Below are 23,401 nucleotides of genomic sequence, written 5' to 3'. Positions count from 1 at the left end.
TGTCTTCTGGGTTTCCTAAATGCTGGGAAGATGGACGGGAAGTGGTAACGCACTGGGGCCCCAGTGGCTGCCATGCCCTCCACAGGATGTGTGGATTCCCTCTCCTCCCACTTGTCTGTCGTTTGCTGCCTGCCTGGCCTCACAGGCATGGAGTTTGTGATCTCTGACAAGACAGCGCTGCTGGGAATGTACTAGGTTCTCGTGATGGAAATGTAGCATCTCCCCTAGAAGAGAACACAGCCTGAAAGTGGGGGGGAGGGGGCATTTTTTAATTTGGAAACCACCTGCTTCCACTAATGATTTCTCTCGGTAATTGGCGTAGTCTGTAATTTCTCACTCAGAGTGTTTCTGTCAGATGCTACAACAACAGCCTCAACTAAAATTAGTGCTTCACCTGAGAACTATTTGGTACCTTGTTAATGCTGGCCACTGGAGAAAGAGAAAAAGGCACAGAAGCTGGCTTAGGGAACCCGCATTCTAGTGGGGAAGATGGTGAGCGGGCTGTGGCCGTAAATGGGGGAGAATCTCCGTGGAGGCCTGTGCAGGATTCTCAGGGGCTTCCAGCCACCGCCTTGGGAGAGGAGGAGAAAGAAGGTGATGCTGGCTTCACTGAGGAGGTAGTTCTCGCCTGGTCTTGAATAGAAGAATGTCCCATGGCGAAGGCACAAGGGCATTCCGGGCAGGAGAGGCAGCCTTTGTGGGGCCATGGCACTTGGTGGGTTCAGAAGAGAGCCAGTGGGGGTGACGGGCGGGATGCTGTGGCCCGTTGGCCAGGAGCCAGGCTGGCTCTCTCTCTGCCCTAGGCCTCTTGAAGTCTACAGAAAAGAAGTTGTGGACACAGCCTTCATCTACTTGTTTATTTCCTTTTTCTCTTCGTCCAGCAGCCCAAGGGGACCCTGCAGGCACATGACACGTCTTCGCTGCCCACGGTCATCATGAGAAGCAAGCGTAAGTAACTCCGCCCTCCTCTCTTCCAGCTTTTTGACTCTCTGGTTCAGGACTTAAACATACTTCTGTAGTAATTCATTTGTTACTCTTAATCAAGATTTGAATATTTATTTCGTGTTAAGTTAGAGAAGGCTGCAGGTTCATTGACCAGAAGCTTAATGTTCTGCCATCTGGCTCTCTTAGAAGGCTCTAGAAGGGTGTGTGTACTTGCTTAAAAGGCAGCCCTGTGTCCGTGTGTTTAAGCAGGTGACCCCGTGCATCTCGAAATTCCTCTTCCGAGGGTCGACGCTTGTTTTTAGGGCCTCACAGTTGCACAAAGAAAATGAGATCTTGCTGATTGAACTTCTTAGTTCATAAACTGTGAAGTTAAGTAACTCATTCTCTTTTTTCCCAATGACTTCAGGTGGTACAGAAAACTGCGTAAATGACACTGTTCCATCCACATCATGCTGCCTTCACCAGTGTGTGCGAGGCTCCACTTTGGTTTTCCTTCACGTTCTCCCTTTTTCGCTCTCCACTCCCCCATGCCTTTCCCTCCTTAGCACCCACTGTAGTTATTTAACACATCTCTTTCCACTCAGCTCCGTTGTCGCACATGTCTGTCTCTGAAAATGTCTCTTACTGTTTCACGTGTCGAATTTATATTACATAGGACCTACGCTTATTCATCCTTTTTTCCCCATCTGTCACTTTGAGATCTGCGCGTGTTAAGTGTCAGCTGTTGCAGACTGCAGGATGTGCTCTTTCACAGACCTGCTCCCCACTTTCGTTATCAGTCCCCCCTCCCCGCCGAAATCACCACAAGCGATGACGCAGCTCTGAGTATCATCTTAATTGGCCCCTACAGACACCCGTGTGGGACTTACCCCAAGGCAGTGTTTTTCAAAGTGTAGTTCCTGGATCCATCGGAAGTGCGTGCGAGTTCCTGGGCCCCGCCCAGACCTACTGAATCCGAAATTCCAGGGGTGGCGCCCAGGGCGGTGCTCCAGGCCCTCCAGGTGAGGCTGGTGCACTGGCCTGAGAACCAGTGCCGCTGCCTGGTTGCTCTGAATTCTTCCAGGAGATGGGGAATTCCCTTTAGGGAGATTAAGGCTGCTGGCTGCCCATCTCTGCGAGTAGATTTCTGGAAGAGAAGTTTCGCCAGAACGACAACCACTTGTGTCGGCGATCCAGCCTATTCCAGCACCTTTTACCGGTCTCATCTTCCTTAACTTTTTTTCCGGGACATTATCCCTCACTTCAGAAATCTGTTTGCTTCCATATCAGATAAAATGACATCTTTTTTTTTTTTAAGGCTACCTGTCTTATGCCAGGTTGTGTGTGTTACCTCTGACCCCCACATGTATTTTTATTCCTGTGTTACCACCCCCCCCCCACGAGTGTGGTGTAAGAGTACAGATAGTGGATTCAAGTCGTGTGGGTCGGAGCCAAGCGCTGCCTCTTAATAGCCGTGTGACCGTAGACATTTACTGCATCCCCACTCCGTCCGTCGTCGAAACAAATGACTGCAGTTTCAGTGGGTGCTCGACAGGTTTAAACGAGACCAAACCTATAAAGTACTTAATGGTAGGCCTCCTTAAGTGTTAGCTTTGGCTACTGTCCCCATCACCACAAAGAAGGAAACTGAGGCTCAGAGATACTAAGTCACTTAACCTGAGTGGATGGAGTAGGGATCGGTTTCAAAGAAGGGAAATTATAACTTTCACTACCGCCCCCATGCTGTCCTTTGAAAACAAAATTGTTCTGGGGCACCTGGGTGGCTCAGTCGGTTAAGCATCCGACTTTGGCTCAGGTCATGATCTCGCGGTTTGGGAGTTCAAGCCCCGTGTTGGGCTCCGTGCGCACAGCCTGGAGCCTGCTTTGGATTCTGTGTCTCCCTCTCTCTGTGCTCCTCCCCTGCTTGCACTCTGTCTCTGTCTCTCTCAAAAATAAGTAAACATTTAAAAAAAAAATTTTTTTTTAAAACAAAGTTCTTGGGGTGCCTGGCTGGCTCAGTCAGTGCAAGTCTTGATTTCAGGGTTGTGAGTCTGAGTCCCATATTGGGTGTAGAGGTTACATAACAAAATTTTTTTTTAGTTTAAAAAAAAAGAAACAAAGTTGTTCTTTATCACTTTTAGGGTTCTGCGTAGCATGACGTCACTCAGCCTCTCCAGCTCTTTCTACTGATTCTTTATATACATCTTCCTTTCTCTTCTACTGGTTCCCTCCTTTCCACATTCATACGACATGATTATTTCTGCTGTTTCCTTCACACAGCTCTCTCCTCATCAGTGTCCTGTCTTCCTTCTGGCCCATCCACATCCTTCCCACTCTTCAGGAACCGGTGTTTGTTCCTCCATCAGATTCTGTCCGCTCGCTGACATCCCTCCCGCCGCACCGAGGCTGTGCCCTGGGCTCTTGAATACTTGGGCATAGAGCCCCCACTCTGTTGGGGCGGGGCCCACATCTCCATCCTTGTGTGCTTCCTGCAGGAGGGGTCTGGTTGTGTGCAAGTGTAGCATGGTTCTGTTGTTTTATTATATCACCTTCTTCTAAATAGAATTTGAGTTGGAAATTAATGGTTTTTATTAATTCTGATGAAGTCAAAAACATCCTGAAATACCGTGAAGTCATAACAGCTGCCCCAGTACAATTTCCTCTAGTTCTTGACACTCCTGGGGACAGACAGACGATGCAGCTCGCATCTGGGACAGGAGCTCAGTTACCAGGGAGAAACCACTTGTTAACCCAAATGCTGGTGTGTCCAGTTGAACATGAAATCAGCTCTGCTTTCCTCTCTGGTCACGTTCAGGAGAAATACGCACTCTGAGAAGAACCTACTGTGTGACCTTAAACATATGTTGCATCTCACCCAGCTGTAAATTAAAAGAATTGGTCAAAATCTGTGTTCTCAAACAGCAAAAGCATCACTCAGGGAGCTCGTAAAACGTGTGGACGCCACAGTGCCCGCCCCAACGGTGGACAGGGCAGGGAATTCGCACGTCTGACCAGCACCTCAGAGCTGCTGGGGAGGCACCCCCAAAGCACTGACCTCCCAGCCCTGTGGTTCCTTTCATCCCGAAAATTCTTTCAGTTTTGTTTTATTTCCCTTTGAATTATTCTGTTTTCCTCTGAATTGAATTCAGTTTCATTTCAATTTATTTTCCTTTGAATTACTTTCTCTGTTTGAATGCACTGTTATCACACAATTCTTTTTTTTTTTTTTTTTTCAACGTTTATTTATTTTTGGGACAGAGAGAGACAGAGCATGAACGGGGGAGGGGCAGAGAGAGGGAGACACAGAATCGGAAACAGGCTCCAGGCTCCGAGCCATCAGCCCAGAGCCCGACGCAGGGCTCGAACTCACGGACCATGAGATCGTGACCTGGCTGAAGTCGGACGCTTAACTGACTGCGGCACCCAGGCGCCCCATCACACGATTCTTTATCCCTGTTGCCTAATCTGCATCCCACCCACATGAAACCAGTCTTCTTAGTTTTATGTATTTATCTTCTTCAACTTTTTTAATTAAAATAAAGCCAACACCAATTTGGGTTATTAATTTTTTTTTCTCCTTTAATAATTTGGATGAATCTTTTTAAAAAAAAATTTTTTTAACATTTATTCACTTTTAAGAGAGAGCACAAGCTTGGGAGGAACAGAAAGAGGGGGACACAGAATCCAAAGCAGGCTCCAGGCTCCAGGCTCCAAGCTGTCAGCACAGAGACCAATGTGGGGCTCGAACTCACAAACCGTGAGATCATGACCTGAGCTGATGTTGGACACTTAACCAACTGAACCACCCAGGCACCCCCATTTTTCTCTTTTTTTGTTTTTCAAAAAAAAATTTTTTGGGACGCCTGGGTAGCGCAGTCGGTTAAGCGTCCGACTTCAGCCAGGTCACGATCTCGCGGTCCGTGAGTTCGAGCCCCGCGTCAGGCTCTGGGCTGATGGCTCGGAGCCTGGAGCCTGTTTCCGATTCTGTGTCTCCCTCTCTCTCTGCCCCTCCCCCGTTCATGCTCTGTCTCTCTCTGTCCCAAAAATAAATAAAAACGTTGAAAAAAAAATTAAAAAAAAATAATAAATAAAAAAAAATTTTTTTTTAATGTTTATTTATTTTTGAGAGACAGAGACAGAGTGTGAGCGGGGCAGGGGCAGAGAGAGGGAGAAAGACACAGAATCCAAAGCAGGCTCCAGGCTCTGAGCTGTCAGCACAGAGCCCAATGCAGGACTTGAACTCACAAGCTGTGAGATCATGACCCGAACTGAAGTCGGACGCTTAACCGACTGAGCCACCCAGGTGCCCCTTTTTGTTTTTTTTTAAACATGAGAGTCTGTTGTATAACTTTGTTTTGCACCTTGATTTCCCCCCCATTGCAATGTTATCTTGGAGATCTGTGTTGGTTCATGGCGACTGTCCTCATTTTTTCAAAACGACATAGTATTCCAGTATGTGACATGCCATCATTTATTAATCAATCTTGATACTCGTTTTTGTCTTTTGTAGTGTTTTGCTTTGATCACTAGTATCGCATTGAATAACTTTGGACGTATGTCGTTTCAAGCATCACACAGATGCATCTTGCAGAATAAGCGTGCCCTGAATGGGAATTACTGGATCAAGGGGTATAGGCATTTGCAGCTTCACTAGGTGTTGCCGGACCATCCTCTGTAGAGTTCCTGTATGCACTTACACTCCCAGGGCAAATCTAACCTGGAGACGTTTGCTTCTGTTTGGCATTTGTCGGAGGAGTCTGCCCCGGTGAGCTTGGAAACATGTGCTTCAGTCTGTGCCCTCTCTTCCTTCACAGCCTCCCAGCCCAAGGAGCGCCCCCGATCCGCGGTCCTCCTGGTGGAGGAAACCACTGCCGTCCCCATGTTTGCCAGTAGACGGTCACAGCAGAGCGTTTCACTCTCCAAAAGTGTCTCCATACAGAACATTGCTGGGTAAGTGGGGGTTTAAACACAGCTCGGTTGACATCTAGGCGACAAGAGTGTAATAAAATAATCCTATAATTTGACAAAAAGATCCTCATCAGAAAAAAAATTGTGTAAAGTAATGACTTGGTGCACATCCAGGTGTACAGACGAGGAGAGTGGGGACTACGTTTTGAGGCACTGTCCTGACCGCCATTTTGTGACAAGGATCCCCTGTCAGCCAGGTTGTCCTATGCTTTGTGCACAGTCAGCCTCGCTTTTAAGGATCCCTAGTTATAAAGGGCTGGTTTTTAGATTAAAATAAGAAGTGGAAACGGGGGAAATGACTTGTTTCTGAATTTTGTCTGGTAATCACTTAAATTTTCAGATGTTACACTTTCCTGTTGGTCCATTGAACCTGGTGTTTTTGCTTCTCTTTAAATCTCTTTTCTGTCCTTGCGTCTGGACTCTTAAGTCCGTTCCATGGAAGTGAATAATGGGCCAGTTATGACTGTTAGGTCCCCACTCACTCATTTGCACTAAGTTCCTTTTGTGGTCCCTGCAAAAGTTGCTATGGCCCCCGACTGTGCAAGCCCTGGCTGTCACGGGGTTAGCACAGGACTGATTGTGATGTTATTGGCTGCTTTGGGATAAGACTCCTGCCTTCACATCAAGTAAAGAAATCATCTCAAATGTAGGACTCAAAACATATCTTGCACCTCTCTTAACCTAGGCTAGAGTAAAATTCTTAACTAAAGGATACAAATCTTTTGTCTCTATTTCCTAACCTCTGTGCTGGCTAGTGTTTCCTTGCTAAAAAAAAAATGTTCCAGGTATTTTTATTTTGTTTTGTCTTTGTAGTGTTGTTCTTCAAAGGCCTTCTTTCAGAGTTGTTACAGATCAAAACTTGTTTTTATTATGACTTTAAAAAATTATTCTTTGAATAAAATGTAAACTTTTAAATGACTCTGGCCTGCTTTCGTGTCCTACCGCAATCATTTAGTCCAAAGAATACAGTTTATTAGAAGTGCTGATTAAATAAGTGTGATTATTTAAGGAACAAGGAGAAAGAGTGCAGTGGTTACACAGTGAGTTTCAGATAGAGAAATTTCTTGTGTAATGTGTATAGAGTTTAAAGGAGGAGCGTTCTCCCCCCTCTACCTATCATTTAGGAAAAAAAAAAAAAAAATCAAAGGCCCGTAAGTTCAAGTTTGCAATGATGTCAAGTGCTTCTGACCTTCCTTAGCAGTGTTGCATGTGGCTGGGTTCCTGACGTAAGTAATTTGTCTTCTAATCATTGTGGTGCTTGCCGCCACCTATCATTTTAGAGTTTTTCAGGTACTCCTTTAAGAATGCAGACCGTGGCTTATCAAAATGTGTTTGCCAGTGTGTGCTTCTTTTTGTCCCCAGAGTCGGCACTGATGAGAACATATCAAACACCTGGAAGTTCCTGTCTCATTCGACAGACTCACTAAATAAAATCAGCAAGGTCAATGAGTCGACAGAATCACTTACTGATGAGGGTAAGAGGAAGTTACGGCTGTGTCTTATGCATCTGTGGGGACCGTGTGCCATTCCCTGAATGCAAGTGTTAATGGAACAACAGTTCCTGCCTCTTCCTTGCTCCTGTGAGGAGTCTCTGAGTTGTCTCGGAATCATCGCATGCTTCGTAACAAACTGGTAGTTGTCCATTTGAGGGATGTCATTGATTTCATGTGCTTGTACTCTAGCACCAGCACTTCTTCTTCCCCTGGACTTTCACACACCGTCAATTTGTAGCTCTCTCAGCAGGTTATGAGCCTGCTCTCTTAAACGAGTGAAGTTACCAGGTCCCTTCCAATTCCTGCTTCACCTGGGAATCATGTCTCAGTCACATTAAATATATGGGATATTTATCACGCTTAGCCAGAATCTTGACTGTAGAGTGTCCCAGTCCCAAACAGGAAAGGATTCTTTTCTAGCCCTGGAATATGCGTCCTATAAGTATCCTGTGTGTTAATGCAGTGTTTGTGTCTTACAAAGTTACCACCCAGGGAAGTCCAGTGTAAGCTTTCCAGAGCTCACAGACCCAAGATTCTGATCCTGATCTTTTGATACTTTGAGGAGTAGGTACAGACATGAATGAAGGACAGCTGATGGGGGACTTTGAGATGGAATCCAAACAGCTAGAAGCAGAGTCCTGGAGTCGAATAGTGGACAGCAAGTTTCTGAAACAGCAAAAGAAAGATGTGGTCAAACGGCAAGAAGTGATTTACGGTGAGACCCTCCAATCGCTCTGCAAATATTTGGTTCGCATTGTGCAGCACTTTTAATCCGGTGAATCCCTGGACTGGATGGAAAGCCGATTTCAAGTACTTAGCATGTCAAAGATACTCTTTAAAAACTTTGGGGCCTAGGGGCGCCTGGGTGGCGCAGTCGGTTAAGCGTCCGACTTCAGCCAGGTCGCGATCTCGCGGTCCGTGAGTTCGAGCCCCGCGTCGGGCTCTGGGCTGATGGCTCAGAGCCTGGAGCCTGTTTCCGATTCTGTGTCTCCCTCTCTCTCTGCCCCTCCCCCGTTCATGCTCTGTCTCTCTGTCCCAAAAATAAATAAACGTTAAAAAAAAAACAAAAAAAAAAAAACTTTGGGGCCTAGAGACATGATCTTATTTCTGTCCTTCTCTTTCTCTTTAAAATTATTTCCTTTAATTTTATTGAACATTCTGTTTAATATGAGTGCTTATTTGTGCAACGGCCCCAGATAGAGATCGCTTGTGACAGTACAGTTTGAGTCCTTAAGCTACACTAGAAACCAAGCACAAGTTTTCTAGGAAACGGGATGCAGTGATTATGAAAGGCTCTGAATCCTAGAAAGACCACTTGGGAAACCACCATTTAAGAGTGATGGAATCCAGTATGCTGTCAGTAGAGTGTTCGGCCACGTGCAATGTGGAGGAGTAAGAGGGAAGCACTTTAGGGGAAGGACAGCTATGGACCCAGTTTTTAAGTTTTAATTGGGCTCTAAACAGCCTTCAGCCTAAAGTGGGCTCCCAGTAGCAGCGGGTGACCTTTGAAGGAGAATCCTTCAAAAGAATATTCCTGACCGTCCAGCTTTGTCCTCCCTCAGAGTTGATGCAGACAGAGCTGCACCACGTCCGGACGCTCAAGATTATGAGCGACGTGTACAGCCGGGGGATGATGACCGAACTGCTCTTTGAGCAGCAGATGGTGGAGAAGCTGTTCCCCTGTTTGGACGAGCTGATCAGTATCCATAGCCAGTTCTTCCAGAGGATCCTGGAGCGGAAGAAGGAATCTCTGGTGGATAAAAGTGAGAAGAACTTTCTCATCAAGAGGATGGGGGACGTGCTTGTAAATCAGGTGAGCCACAGGAAGGATCTTTCCCACACAGTGAGGGAAATGCGAAGCTTCGGGGCTCAGTAGGCATGTATTTACATTGTGGCTGTACTGTTATCTTTGTAAGCATACGCAAATTACTGAATGTCTCTGAGCCTCACCTTCCTGTTCCGTAAACAAGGACAGATTTTCTCTCCTAATGCTGTTTTTTAAAATTAAATGCATACAGGGATGCCTGGGTGGCTCAGTCAGTTAAGCATCCAACTTCGGCTCACAGTTTGTGAGTTTAAGCCCTGCATCGGGCTCTGTGCTGACAGCCCAGAGCTTGGAGCCTGCTTTCAGATTCTGTGTCTCCCTCTCTCTCCCCCTCCTGAACTTTCACTCGGTGTCTCTCTCTCTCTCTCTCTCTCTCTCTCTCTCTCTCAAAAATAAACATTAAAAAAGAAAAAAAATAAATATTAAAAAAATTAAAATTAAATGTATACATAATCTATGTGATAGATAGTAAAAGCCCATGTTTCTTCTTCAGCATCCATACCATCATCAGAAACAGTGTAGTTTAAGAAATCAAAAGCTAGAGGGGCACCTGGGGCGGCTCAGTCGGTTGAGCGTCCAACTTCGACTCAGGTCATGATCTCACGGTTTGTGAGTTTGAGCCCCACATTGGGCTCTGTGCTGACAGGTCGGAGCCTGGAGCCTGCTTCGGATTCTGTGTCTCCCTCTCTCTCTGGCCCTTCCCCCTCTCGAGCTCTGTCTCTCTCTGTCCCTCAAAAATAAACATTAAAAAAAAAAAGATGTCAAAAGCTATTTGTTGAAAGTCTCAACTTCCCCCTGTGCCTCAAATCAAAAAGAACTCCTTTGGGGCGCCTGGGTGGCCCAGTTGGTTGAGGGTCTCACTTCAGACCAAATCATGATCTCACAGTTCGTGATTTCGAGCCCCTCGTCTGCTGTCAGCACAGAGCCCACTTGGGATCCTCTGTCCCTCTCTCTCTGCCCCTTCCCCATTTGTTCTGTCTTTCAAAACTAAGCATTAAAAACAACAACAAAACTCTTTTATCTGAAAACCACCTGAATAAAAAACTACGTATAGAATAGTTCATAAAATAGACCTTGCTGATATTGGGTGTGGTGTGGTTTCAGTCCTACTCCAAAAACAGTTGGGCCAGAAGTTACTTTGATACTTTCAGATATGCTTGTCACAGACTATTTTAATGTTTCTTTTTAAAACATTGTCTTTGGGGGGTGGGGGGGAAGCTGTTGCTAGTTTGGCCTTCACAGACAGAAGGGCACAGGTCACCGCTCTTCCTCCCTCGCAGGTCTGTGCCCCAGGCTAGAAGCAGGGGCTCCATTGCCGGAACCTTTGCCTGAGCGCTAGAAGGGCTGTCTTTTCTTCTGCTCGTGAGCCCAGACCCTTCACTCGTTAATTCAGCGATGCATTCCGTCGTTCATTTTTCGTGTATTTACTGGGCATCTACTCAGTGCCAGGTGGAACCACAAAGGCAGATTCAGCGTAGACCTCCGCCTGGCGGAGCCCTCGTTCTCAGGTGAAAACCAGCTCGGTGTGGAGCAGACGCACGCGCAGTGCGGTACCTGCTGTAACACAGGTGTCTGCGAAGGGCGAGCGGTCAGCTCTGCAAGTGAAGACCTTTCCTCCCTGAGTGTCCTCCTCCAGCAGTTTCCACGTGTCTCTCTCTCTGCCCTCACACCTGCACGGGTACCTCATCTAACCTTGACTTATGCTAGCCACAGCTTGTTGTATTGAGCACATCCTCTAGTAAGGTCTGTGACAGTAGGACCTTAGTCCCCCATGGCATCATAGTCCCCCGTGGCATGCACTAATGGCTTCTGTGTGCCAGTTCTAGAATCACCCTGTCACAGTTCATGAGTTCGAGCCCCGCCTCAGGCTCTGCGCTGACAGCTGGAGCCTGCTTTGGATTCGGTTTCCGTGTCTCTCTGCCCCTCCCCCATGCGCGCGCGTGTGCGCGCGCTCTCTCTCTCTCTCTCTCTCCCCCTCTCTGTCTCTCTCTCTTTGTCTCTCTCTCTCTCTGTCTCTGTCTCTCTCTCTGTCTCTCTGTCTCTCAAGAGTAAACATTAAAAAAAAAGTTAGGATCACCCTTTCAGAGCGCCTGTATCAGAGCGGGAGCAAACCACCTAAAATATCTCTGCCTTAGCTTCCCCTTTGGTAAAGGGGGAGACCCGGAAAAACTAGCTTCCCTGAACCTTTTTTCAAGATTTTGGGTAAGGATCAATTTGTGTTGCCTTCAGAGATTTTTACTACAGTTGGAAGTCGATGTTTAGGATGCATGATGGGACCACGCACAGAAACACATGGGTTTACCAAGAAGTGAGTGTATCTTCAGATGCGTTGTTGAGATGGCACACATTTGGGACTGATTAAAGGGCCATGCAGAATTGTCAGGCTGCTGGCCTGAGGTACCTGAGATAAGCAGGTCCCTGGGTGATACTGGCTGTTCCTGATGTCTTTCTAACTCATCCTGGTGAATTTTTTGTTTTTTTTTAATTTTTTTTTCAACGTTTATTTATTTTTGGGACAGAGAGAGACAGAGCATGAACGGGGTAGGGGCACAGAGAGAGGGAGACACAGAGTCGGAAACAGGCTCCAGGCTCCGAGCCGTCAGCCCAGAGCCCGACGCGGGGCTCGAACTCACGGACCGCGAGATCGTGACGTGGCTGAAGTCGGACGCTTAACCGACTGCGCCACCCAGGTGCCCCTCATCCCGGTGAAATTTTTAAGACTATCTCGCAGAGAACATCTAGTGGGTCCCCTTGTTTTACTACCGTGTTTGTGACAAACGGAAATTAGAACACATGTTGCATTACTTATGTGCATGCTACATAGACATTTCTGTGGTTATTGGATTTTTTAAAAATTTTTTTTAACTTTTTTTTTTTTAATTTATTTTTAAGAGAGAGCACAAGTAGGGGAGGGGTAGAGAGGGAGACACAGGATCCAAAGCAGGCTGCAGGCTCTGAGCTGTCAGCACAGAGCCCCACATGGGGCTTGAACTTCCGAACTGTGAGATCAAGACCTGAGCCGAAGTTGAACACTCAACCAACTGAGCCACCCAGGCACCCCTGTTTTTTTAAATATATGTAACAGCTTTATTGAAATAAATTCAAATACCACTTAATGTACCCCTTTAATGTGTATAGTTCAGTGGGTTTTCATGTATTCACGGACTTGTACATCCATCATCACACTCAGTTTCAGAACATTTTTATGACCCTCCCCGCCCCCCCGCAACTGCCCCAGCCCTGGGCATCCACTAATCTGCTTTCTGTCTCTGTGAAGTTGCCTAATCTGGACATAGCTTTGTAAATGGGATAAGATAGTGTGTAGTCCTTTGTGATTGGCTTTTTTCATTTAGAATAGTGCCTTTAAGGTTCATCAGTATAGCAGCATGTATTGGTTGATTTCGTTCCTTTTCGTGGCTGAATAATAATAGTCCATGCATGTATATACCACCTTTGATTATCTTTTGATGGGCATTTGCTTATTTCCACCTGGGGGCACTTGTGAATATGGCAGCCGTGAACTTTCATATCCATGCTTTTGTGTGGAGTAAATCTTCCATCCAGGAGTGGAATTTCCAGGTCATGTGGTAGCTTTTTGAGGAGCTGCCAGACTGTTTCCCAAAGCTGCTGCACCATTTTCATCTTTTGAGGGAATTCTTGGGGAGCCACTCTTGGGTTTTACAAAGAGACTGGGAACTCTGTACAAAATGGGGGTAAAACGTCAGCACCCCGACTTACGACTTCCCTTCTCTTTTCTCTGCAGTTTTCGGGGGAGAACGCAGAGCGCTTGAAGAAGACGTATGGCAAGTTCTGTGGGCAGCACAACCAGTCTGTAAACTACTTTAAAGACCTTTACACCAAGGATAAGCGGTTTCAGGCCTTTGTGAAGGTATCGGTGTGAAACGTGGAAAACCCCCATCATTGTCTGGGGCTCTGTGTTGCCGTCTGTTGAGCCGCAGCCCCCTTGAGCAGTTCCTGATGACCCGTTTTGTCCTTTGCAGAAGAAGATGAGCAGCTCCGTCGTGAGGAGACTGGGAATCCCGGAGTGCATACTGCTGGTGACCCAGCGGATCACCAAATACCCGGTGTTGTTCCAAAGGATCCTGCAGTGTACCAAAGGTGAGCCCCCGTCCTCAGCCAGTCGTGTGTGGTGCCGGGGCACTGTTTCCTATGTCCAGCGTCTCCAGAGGCCCCAGTGAAGAGCTCCTGCTTGCTCTCAAACGTCCAAAAGAGATCCTGTGTTCTACCTTAAAAACCCGTTTCTTAAGTGAAAACTTGAAATGCTGGGTCACCAGACTTGTGGTGGATGACAGCAGGAAGGGAAGGAACCGCTTCCTGATTTCCTCTGGAATCGGCAACCAGAATACCTTCTCCCTGACCACTGGACGGGGCTGGTTCCCACCAGCTTTCTCCCTAAGTGCTAGACCTGCTGCTGTTTCTCGGGACTTACTGGTCTGTCTGTCTCTGTCTCTGTCTCTCCCCCCTGCCCCTGGGCAATGGGCGGTTACATTGAAGATGAGATAAAACAAAGGCATAAGTTGAAAAATTGATCCTCCTCTCCCTCCCCGAAATTGTTGGTTCCTTCTACTTTAGATACGGCACGCAACTGTGTGTTGCCTGTGTCCTTGAAAACATATAACTTTACTTAGAACTAACCTTATGACAGGAATAGGCACGTGACCTTTGGTGTGTTGGCTTCGCTCTGGTAGCATGTCCCCGAAGGGAAAATGACGGTGGAGCAGGGAGGTAGGCTTCCCCCCGTCTACCTTGGCTGCAAGGATCCAGTAAAAACAAACTATTTCTTCCTTCAAAGACAACGAGGTGGAGCAGGGAGATCTCGCTCAGTCCCTCAGCCTGGTGAAGGATGTGATTGGAGCCGTAGACAGCAAGGTGGCAAGTTACGAAAAGAAAGTGCGTCTCAATGAGATTTATACGAAGACAGATAGCAAGTCGATCATGAGGATGAAGAGTGGCCAGATGTTTGCCAAGGAAGATTTGAAGCGGAAGAAGCTTGTGCGGGACGGGAGTGTGTTTCTGAAGAACGCGGCAGGAAGGCTGAAAGGTAAGGCTCGCTTTTTGTCTGAGTCTGTTCATGTGTCAGACAAGAGCAAGCAAAAAAATTTCAGGTACTTTTGTTAGCAGTCCACCGGCTGATTTGTCCTAGGGAGCCGCGTCCACACATCACACGGGAGCAGCCGCCCTCGAATCGTTCTTAATTTTCTATCAGAAAGGACAGGCCGAGATAGCTCACAAGGTCCTAAACTGCAGTAGGATAAAAAGGAAAGTTAGGGAGAAGGGGGGGAAGGGGGAAGATTCTAAACAGCAAAGCTAGGTGGCCCTGCTCCGTTCCTGGTCCCGGTGACGCCGAGGGCGTGCGTGCCAGGGGCGGCCCCACGGAGTGGGAGGCGGAGGGGGAGCTGGCGCCAGGGCCTGTGTGGCGGTGTGGCTCTCGCGGGAGGAGTGCGGGGGTAGGCCCAGCAGCACTGGCGTCCAAAGCGGAGCACGCAGTAAAAAAATCTTAGCGTGGAAAATGCCACGAAAACGAAGGAACAAGTTGCTAGTAAAGGGGAGCCCCGGCCCTCCCTCTGGAGGCCGGTGAACATGGTGTGCCTCCAGCAAATGTAGGTAGTTGCGTTGGGCAGTGTGGGCGGGACGTGCGCCAGAGGCTCGGGGAGCCACAGGCAAGGGTGAGAGAAGAGATGGACAGGACTGGGGAGGTGGTGAGACAGCCGAGGGAAAAGCCATTCGGTCATGGTCTGCGGGCAGTTAGCACTGACCTTCTTCCATGACCATCATGATGCCTTTGACCCTGATGTTTTCCCTGAAGTCCTTAGGAAGACACACGTGCTTCCTAAACTTCATGCTCTCACTTACCTTCATTGTCAGCGTTCTGGTGTCACGTGTCTCTTGTGGGTCGCCTGCGGCCAGCTTCTAATCAAATGTTGTATTTTGACCCAATCTGTAAGGTCCTGACAGCAGGGGACTTTCACCCGATCTCATGGCAGGATGCTCATTATATAATATGAAATTCATAAAGTAATTTAGGGGGGTGTCTGGGGGGCTCAGTCAGTTAAGCGTCCAACTTGGGCTCAGGTCATGATCTCATGGTTTGTGAGTTTGAGCCCCGTGTTGGGCTCTGTGCTGACCTCTCGGAGACTGGAGCCTGCCTCCAATTCTATGTCTCTTTGACTCAAAACATTAAACAAAATTAAGGAATAAAGCAGTTTCAAAAGACAAGAAAACAAACAAGCAAAGATCCCGAGTGTAAGATTACTATAAAAACGCAAGCTGTTAAGGAGGGCAGATTCCCCTACCGAAATGGGGGGCAGCACATTTGGAGCTGGGGCCTCCGGTGTCCGTTGCAAGGAGTGGAACTGCCATCAGGTTCCAAGTCAGAGTGTGTGAGATTAAAAATACGTCACTTATTCTGAAGACAGGTGGTAGAGGACCTTCCAGCTCCCAGACCGTAGAGAACTGTTCTGTTTAACTCCTGTCGACTCGATGGATTATTAAACTTGATGATCTTTATCTCTTTCATCTTTCTCTAAGCAAGAGACCACAAAAAATACTAATTTTCCATTGGGTTTTAATTCTTTTCTTTTAAAAGATGGGCTACATCAAGTTAAGTTATCATGAGGTTTGTTCATTCTCTGTGCTCGTGATTGATTGCTTAATAATTGTTTTCATCGAATCTGCGCTCTCTGGGCCCCTACGGCGGCTCTGACCTCCCCAGCAGCACTGAGTCTGCCCGCCCCCATGCCGGCTTCCGCAAGCCGCCTGCCCAGTGCACAGCCCTGCTGGCCTAAGACCAAGGCTGGGGATGAAACCTGTGCCTTTCTCTCGTCTGTGACGTGTCTGTGACAGCGTGGGTAACTGCTGTCGGCCAGCCCCCTAGCATCCTTGACTGACGTGTGTCCCCACGCTTGGACCAAACAGCAAAGACGTCCCAGGCAGTCGCATGGCTCCAGAGGTGCATGAAGCGACCCTGCTCAGAGGTTGGGGTCTGTGCAGACGTGATCGCTCCACAGTCTGATGGGTGCGGGAAACAAGGGCTGAACGAGGCCGGGGGCAAGCGGTGAGGAGCGGCATTAGACTTACTCATGAAGGATGAAGTCGTGAAGGATGGCCTGGTTTGGGGCGGCAGAGACGGTGGCGGGGGACACGGGGACACAGGCCGGGCGGCAGAGAGGGACCCAGTCAGGATGGAGACGTCCACAGCCGATGCTGCTGATCAGGGTGGGCAGACAGTGGGTTCCAGAGTGAGGGTTTTCAGCAGGAGAGGAACACATTGGACAGGGGATGCGGTGAGGAAGCAGCAGCAGGACAGGCTGGTGACAGAGACAGGAGAGCCCCTGCGCAGGGGTTCAGGGCCAGCGCACAGGGCCGGAGCTCCAGCAGGAGCGTGAGGAAGAAGGACCGGAGTGCTTCAGAGGAAAGAAGGATCCCTTCCTGCCCCCAGCACGTGTGTCCTGCTCCGTGGTGAACTTGAACTCTGTGATCCCTGAGGCTCCCTCCACACTCCGATGCTCTGAGAACCTGCTTCAGGCCTCTGCCCACATTGGCTGCTTGGGGCCGTCTTCAGGCAGCCTGGCCCTTGAGAAACGCCTGCCTCCTTCATAAGGACCTGAGTTTCCTAGAGCTGCTGCCTGGAGCCCGCACTTGACTCCTTCCTGTACACGGCACTTTGTGTGTTCACCCCCAAAGCGAAAGCTCCTGGATTCCGGCTGGGGGAGTGCAGCTGTGGCCCAGCGATGGCTTCTGTGGCCCGAGGTGCCTCTAGCAGGGACAGGGACTGGTGCAGAGTCGTCCTCCTCCAGGCGCACTCGTGCCAAGAACAGCCAATACGGTGCTGGGCACCCCTCGAACGGGACGAGCATTGTTCTCCGACCCACCGACCCTGGTCATACAAGCCTCGGGATCCAACTAAGTTGAAACTTGTGTTTTGGAATTTTTTTCTTTTTTGGCAGACACCTGAATTATTTAAAAGTAAATTTCAAGAAACTTGTCAAAACTATTAGTAGTCCATAGAAAATTCCTGTGGTCTCAGCTGAAAAACTGTACCTCCCCAGGAATCAGACATCCTTGCTTCTGTTTTCTCTTTTTTTTTTTTTATTAAAAAAAATTATTTTTTTTTTACATTTATTTATTTTTGAGAGAGAGACAGAGCATGAGCATGGGAGGGGCCGAGAGATGAGGAGACACAGAATCCAAAGCAGACTCCAGGCTCTGAGCTGTCAGCACAGAGCCCAACGCAGGGCTCGAACTCACAAACCGGGAGATCATGACCTGAGCCGAAGTCGGACGCTTAACCGACTGAGCCACCCAGGAGCCCCAACTTCTGTTTTCTGTATAGCTTGGTAGTAAATTACATGGGGAGGGGCTTCCAGTCGTGGGAAGTGGTAGGAAAGGCCGGAAGGGACCTGACCACCCGTAAGGGGGCTACAGAAGCCCCCATTCTTTTCCCAAGGAATCATAGGCCCTCCTTCCAGGGAAAAGAAGACACAGGGGGACCAGCCTGGGTTAGATCTCAGTAGATGGCTGATCTCCAGAGATGCCAGACTTTGTCCTCACGGGAGGAATGGAAAATTTGAACTCCAACACAGCAAGAGTGTGTGGCATTCTTTGGGTTACTAGATCCAAGTGGATAGTTACTTTGACTTTTGTCTTAGTTGAGAGGGAGGGCTGGCTGTGTCCATGCTAGACAGAGGTTGATGTTGCCTAGGAGACGTTGGAGCAGGGGGAAGAGCCACTGTGTTCACATGTACCTGTGAAACCAGAGGGCGTCGCAGAACCCTTCTGTTCTCCTGGGGTGCAGGGCGGGAGGGAAGCCCACCTTTATTAGACTGAGGCATTTTTATCCATCAGCTGTTGGCGGCTCTCTGGTCTGCTCTCCCACGCCTCTTCCATTGTCACGATCAAAAGTCGAGGATGTCGTGGAATGTGGTACTATTTGACATCTGTTAAAGTCCTTCCCAACTTTATTCTGGGAGAATTTTACTCTTTTTTTATGTTTTATTTATCTTTGAGAGAGAGACAGAGTTACACGTAGGGAAGGGGCAGAGAGAGAAGGAGACAAAATCCAAAGCAGGCTCCAGGCTCTGAGCTGTCAGCACAGAGCCCGACCCGGGGCTCAAACTCTGGGACCATGAGATCACGACCTGAGCCGAAGTCGGACGCTCAACCAACTGAGCCACTCAGGCGTCCCAGGAGTATTTTATTCTTAAAGTCTTGCCTTATGGGATAGATCTTTCCGGAACTGCATACTCAAGCTTTCTCAAGATATGGCTTTGGTGATAGCTGCTGTTATTTCCAAATGCCTCAGAAGGGGTGCCTGGGTGGCTCAGTCGGTTAAGCGTCCGACTTTGGCTCAGGTCATGATCTCATGGTTTGTGAGTTTGAGCCCTGCGTCTGGCTCTGTGCTGATGGCTCAGAGCCTGGAGCCTGCTTCGGATTCTGTGTTTCCTTCTCTCTGTGCCCCTCCCCCGCTTGCACTCCGTCTCTGTCTCTCAAAAATGAATAAGCCTTAAAAAAATTTTTTTAAAAATGCCTCTGAAAATCTAATGACCACATATGGCTCCTGCAAAAATATTAAACGGTCACCTTGGAGGAGCGGAGTGTACTGTTGGGTCCCGAGTGCCTTGCCGTGTGGGGTGGGTTGCTGAACTGTCCCCTAATAGAGGTGCTCTGACCGTGCTTCACCACTAAGTACTCCTTTTTCTTTCTCTCCTTCCCCATTTTCCAGAGGCTCAAGCAGTTCTCCTTACTGACATTTTAGTTTTCCTTCAAGAAAAAGACCAGAAATATGTCTTTGCATCATTGGTAAGCTGAATTGTTGGTGTCTTCTGTTTGTAATTGATGATGTTTGAAACAGCTGGAACAGGTATTGGGTCTGACCATGGATTACTGCTCTCCTGCCCCCTCAAAATGAATTTGCTCAGGACAGCTTCCTCTGAGGAATCTCTCAGATACCTTTGCAATTTTCTGTCTCCATGCCATCCCCCTCTCCCCCCCCAAAAAAAAACCCATTATTTTTCTGTTCCTTCACAGTCCCTTTTAGAGTCTTGGGCATTCTATCTAAAGAAATCTGTTGCTGGAGTATTTCTTGCACATTATGCCCCGTAAATCGTGCCAGTATGTATTGTTGCCAGACAGATTCACAGAGGAACCTAGAAGGGTTCATCCTGTAGACCCCATGTCTGGATCCTCTAGAGATATGAATTATTATCTCTTTTTTGGAAATCTTTTTCTGTTTGATAAAATGTAAATGATGAGATACTTCTCTTGATCTTAAATCCACCACAGTTTGCTAAACCATACGCCCTTTTTCCCCAGTCTTGAGAAAAAACTGACGTACGTCCCTGGGGGAGCCATAGAGAGTGATGGTTCCATTTACATACATTATTCAGTGCTCACCACAGTAAGCTCAGCTCCCGTCATCTCCTAGGGATCTAGTATAAAGAGAAGAGGGAAAGAAATGGGAACCCGTGTGATAAGAACCCCTGGCACCTTCTGTGTGTGCCATACAGCACTGTTAGCCGTAGCCCTCGGCCCTCGTGCCTGCTCCTCTCCTGACTGGAAGCTTGTACCTTTTGACCATCTCCCTGCCCCCCCACATCTGGTAGCCGCAGGTCCGGTCTCTTTTTCTAGGAGTTTGGTGTGGGCTTTTCAGGGTTTTTTTTCTTTTAGATTCCACACATACGTGAGATCGTACATCTGGTCTTGCCTTAGATCAGAGTTGTTCTTGAGAGTTAGGCTGTCGCCTGCCTCTGTCATGTCGGCCGTCTCCCCTTTCTCCAGGACCAGAAGTCAACAGTGATCTCTTTAAAGAAGCTGATTGTGAGAGAGGTAGCGCACGAGGAGAAAGGTCTGTTCCTGATCAGCATGGGCATGAGGGACCCCGAGATGGTGGAAGTGCACGCCGGCTCCAAAGAGGAGCGCAACAGCTGGATTCAGATCATCCAGGACACGATCAACACCCTGTAAGCAAAACACCGGGGCGCCCGGCCCCCTCTGACCTCATCCCCCCCCCAGGGAGCGACTGGGGTCACTGACCTCGTGCGGGTCTTTGATCCGTTTTGTGCTGTGTTGGTGTCAGGAACAGAGATGAAGACGAGGGAATTCCTAGCGAGAGCGAGGAAGAAAAGCGGGCGCTGGACAGCAGAGCGCGGGAATTAAAAGGTGAGGCTGTTGGCAGCGTCTGGGGCCGTGCGCGTGCCGGGAGTGCAGGTGCGGAGGCTGCCGTCCCAGCATGCACTTCAAAACAGGAGGTGAATGGCTTTTGACAGAGGAGCAGCCAGATTGGAGCCGACCAGCGTGCCGGTACAATGGCCGTCAGAAGGGTCCGACACCAGGTCAGGGGGACGTCCTCTTTTCTCACTGGCCGTGTTCTTGGAACCCAGTTGGCCTTCTTTGTACTTTGCCGCAGAAAAATTTGCCAAAATTCACGGTCGGGTCTAAGATTAAAACAGAGAGAGAGGTACTCGAGGAAAGGAGTTTTCCAGTTACTCTGTTTTTATCAGTTACTCCTGCCACTGTGCTGTGTGTTCACAATGAGTTATGAGGTGGTTTTGGGAGACGTGTGCTCACTGATGATGTTCGACCTCTACTTACTGCTGTTTCGTGTAGTCTTGTCGACATCCCTATATGCTCATCCCCATTGTGCAGATGAGAAAGCTGAGGCCCATGAAGGCCCGGCAGTCCAGGGTCACATATGTGCTGCATGGCCGAGAAATCTCCCCTACCTGTCAACAGCAGAGGCTCCCCTGTCTCTGCCAGTGCTTACTGAGTGTTGTGCTTTGGGTAGAAATAAGGCCGACTCAGGTAAATGTAAGCACCCGAGGAGTCCAGCTAGTCCTTTATGCTGGACAAAGCGATAACATTGTGTTTTGGGGAGGGGGGAAAATGGCAGATTTAGGCTGAAGCCAGAGTTGCACCTGATTTATCAGCCCATGATGAGCACGGCGGGGATGAACACTTCCTTCTCTGGATGTGTTTGAAGCACTCAGCCAGGTATACTGTTAGGTGCTAGGGAGTGGGATGTGCAAAGGTTCCTGGAGCAGCCCCTGCTGTCAGGAAACCCACGTTAGCAGGGAAGACGGGCACAAATGATGGACTGGACCGCAGGCACATACAGATGCGGGACCTAATCCTGCCTGTGGGGACTCACAGAGCAGCTTGACACATGAGCTGACTCTGAAAGCAGTTCCTGCACCAGACGACAGGCACGGTTAGGTGAAGAGGAAAGAGGACTGAGGGTTGGTGAGGAGTGGCAGGTTGGTGTGCCTGGGGGTTGGGGCCAAGAGATGGGGATGAAGCTGGAAAGGTGCCAAGGCTTGAACGGCAACAAGGAAATGATAGATTTGTGTAGCAAAATTTCAACCTGAATTGTCTTCTTTGGCATTGAAGCCAGTGGGAGATCTGCTGGAGGGAGTGGGGGACCCCCTGGGAGTGGAAGGCCCGTCGAGGAGACTCCTGCGGAGAAGGGTGCATGGGGGATGGCACCCACTGGCCAAGCTGAAGGATGGAGGGAGGAGGAGGGATGGCAAGAATGGAGAAAAGAGCTTTCTGACAAGGACTAGGCATCTAAGTGAGGAGAGCCACAGGCCAGTGGGACTCAGTGGTCTGGTGCTCAGCAGTGGGCAGGATTTGGGGTGCTTTGCGTGAGTTACCAGCACGTGGGAGATCATTGAAGCTATGGCAGTGAAGATCCCCAAAAGGAGGTGTGTGAGGTGTAGGATGGAGCCCAGACGGAGCCCGGTCTTCCACTGCCGGTGGCAGGAGGAGAACCAGTGAGGTCCTCAAAGTGAGGGAGGAAGACCGCTCAACGGGGGAAACGTGAAACCAGGCCTCGTTGGGTCAGTAATGGTCGCCTTGGAAAGAGCAGATGCAGACAGGAGTGGGTTGAGAAATACACAGGAGGCAGGAGTGTTTCCAACAAAGTTCATGCTTGTTATGTCAGAAGATCTGATCTTGCCTGGAAAGACCCAGGATAGAAATTGCCTTCATGAAGGAAAGGGAGGTTGGGGGTGGACCTGTGTTCTCTGTTGTCCCAGTGATGACCACGAGGTGGCGCCCGTGTCTCGGTCGTCTCTTCCTAAACCCCAGTCAAGTGACCAGACCTTTTCTCCATTGTCCCCTGCAGAACAACTTCAGCAGAAGGACCAGCAGATCCTTCTCTTACTGGAAGAGAAGGAGATGATCTTTCGGGACATGACTGAGTGCAGCACTCCCTTGCCTGAAGAGTGCTCCCCAACTCACAGCTCTAGAGTCCTCTTCCGCTCCAACACAGAAGAGGCACTCAAAGGAGGACCTTTAATGAAAAGTGCAATAAATGAGGGTAATCACCCCTCCTGATCCCTTCCCAAAGTGGTCAATGCTCTGACATTATCTGCCAGCTTTTACTGTTTTATTGTAAAATAAAGCACAAATACAGAAAACAACCCAAAACAAATAATTTTGTTTAGTAAATTACTATCAGAAGAACATCCTTGTAACGGCTACCCAGGCCCTTGGCCCATGGTTTTCTGGCCACAGGCGTATTCATAGACACGATAGTCTTGCGTGTGGTTTTTGTTAGGCTTTTCCAGAGTCCTGTTTTCCAATCCTCCCTCCGTCCCTTTCTTTCTTTCCCACACACTTTTCCTTTGAAGAACCTGAGCTCTTTGACCTGTAGCGTCTCTCACAGTCTGGCTGTTACTCAGGCAGGGCGTCTGCTCCTCTGTCCTAGTTGCTTCACACCCACAGCTACATTCAGAGGCTTAGTTCCTTGGCCGTGATCCCTTCGGTGAGCCACGTTCTCCTAGTGCTGTGCTCTTGTATCAGAGGCAAGAATAGCTCCTTGTCTTCTTCTCTGTAACACAGAGGAAAAGGAAGATAAAAGGATAAATACTTGATTTTTTTTCCCCTTTACTAATTATCAGGATAGTGAGTTGATCTGTGGTCACCCTCTAAAGGTGACCACAACTTTTTAGATCTTACTGTAGACTCATGAATTTAAACCTGTTTGATGGGGTTCAAGTCGGTATAACACTTATCCTTATGACAAGTTCCAAGTGTCCTCTCTCTGCCAACCAGCACCTCTTGGTTTGGCTTCGGAGTCGTTTTGCCATGGCCCCAGTACTTTCTGAGAGCTGCCTGGCTGTTTGGCATACTAAGATGTTGCAGGCTCATCTTTTTTCTGCCCAGGCCTAGA

At 48.6% G+C, this 23,401-nt stretch overlaps 1 protein-coding gene across 23 annotated transcripts in view; it reads left to right on the top strand.

Annotated features, from left to right (window-relative positions):
- Positions 1–23,401, top strand: part of AKAP13 (A-kinase anchoring protein 13) — a 335,560-nt gene that overhangs the window by 298,423 nt on the left and 13,736 nt on the right. For 8 of the 23 annotated variants that reach the window (XM_043554750.1, XM_043554737.1, XM_043554745.1 and 5 more), the window contains 12 exons: positions 882–948; positions 5,739–5,874; positions 7,255–7,367; positions 7,948–8,100; positions 8,948–9,198; positions 12,974–13,099; positions 13,212–13,329; positions 14,024–14,272; positions 18,953–19,029; positions 20,008–20,189; positions 20,306–20,388; positions 22,352–22,546. In XM_043554750.1, the coding sequence (XP_043410685.1) occupies positions 882–948; positions 5,739–5,874; positions 7,255–7,367; positions 7,948–8,100; positions 8,948–9,198; positions 12,974–13,099; positions 13,212–13,329; positions 14,024–14,272; positions 18,953–19,029; positions 20,008–20,189; positions 20,306–20,388; positions 22,352–22,546 (1,750 nt within the window). The remainder of the gene's footprint in view (positions 1–881; positions 949–5,738; positions 5,875–7,254; positions 7,368–7,947; positions 8,101–8,947; positions 9,199–12,973; positions 13,100–13,211; positions 13,330–14,023; positions 14,273–18,952; positions 19,030–20,007; positions 20,190–20,305; positions 20,389–22,351; positions 22,547–23,401) is intronic. The other 15 variants (XM_043554751.1, XM_043554748.1, XM_043554747.1 and 12 more) reach the window with 4 other exon arrangements.

Source organism: Prionailurus bengalensis, chromosome B3 (assembly GCF_016509475.1).
Source record: "Prionailurus bengalensis isolate Pbe53 chromosome B3, Fcat_Pben_1.1_paternal_pri, whole genome shotgun sequence".
Taxonomy (NCBI): Eukaryota; Metazoa; Chordata; class Mammalia; order Carnivora; family Felidae; genus Prionailurus; species Prionailurus bengalensis.
This window is presented reverse-complemented; position numbering and strand designations above follow the sequence as displayed.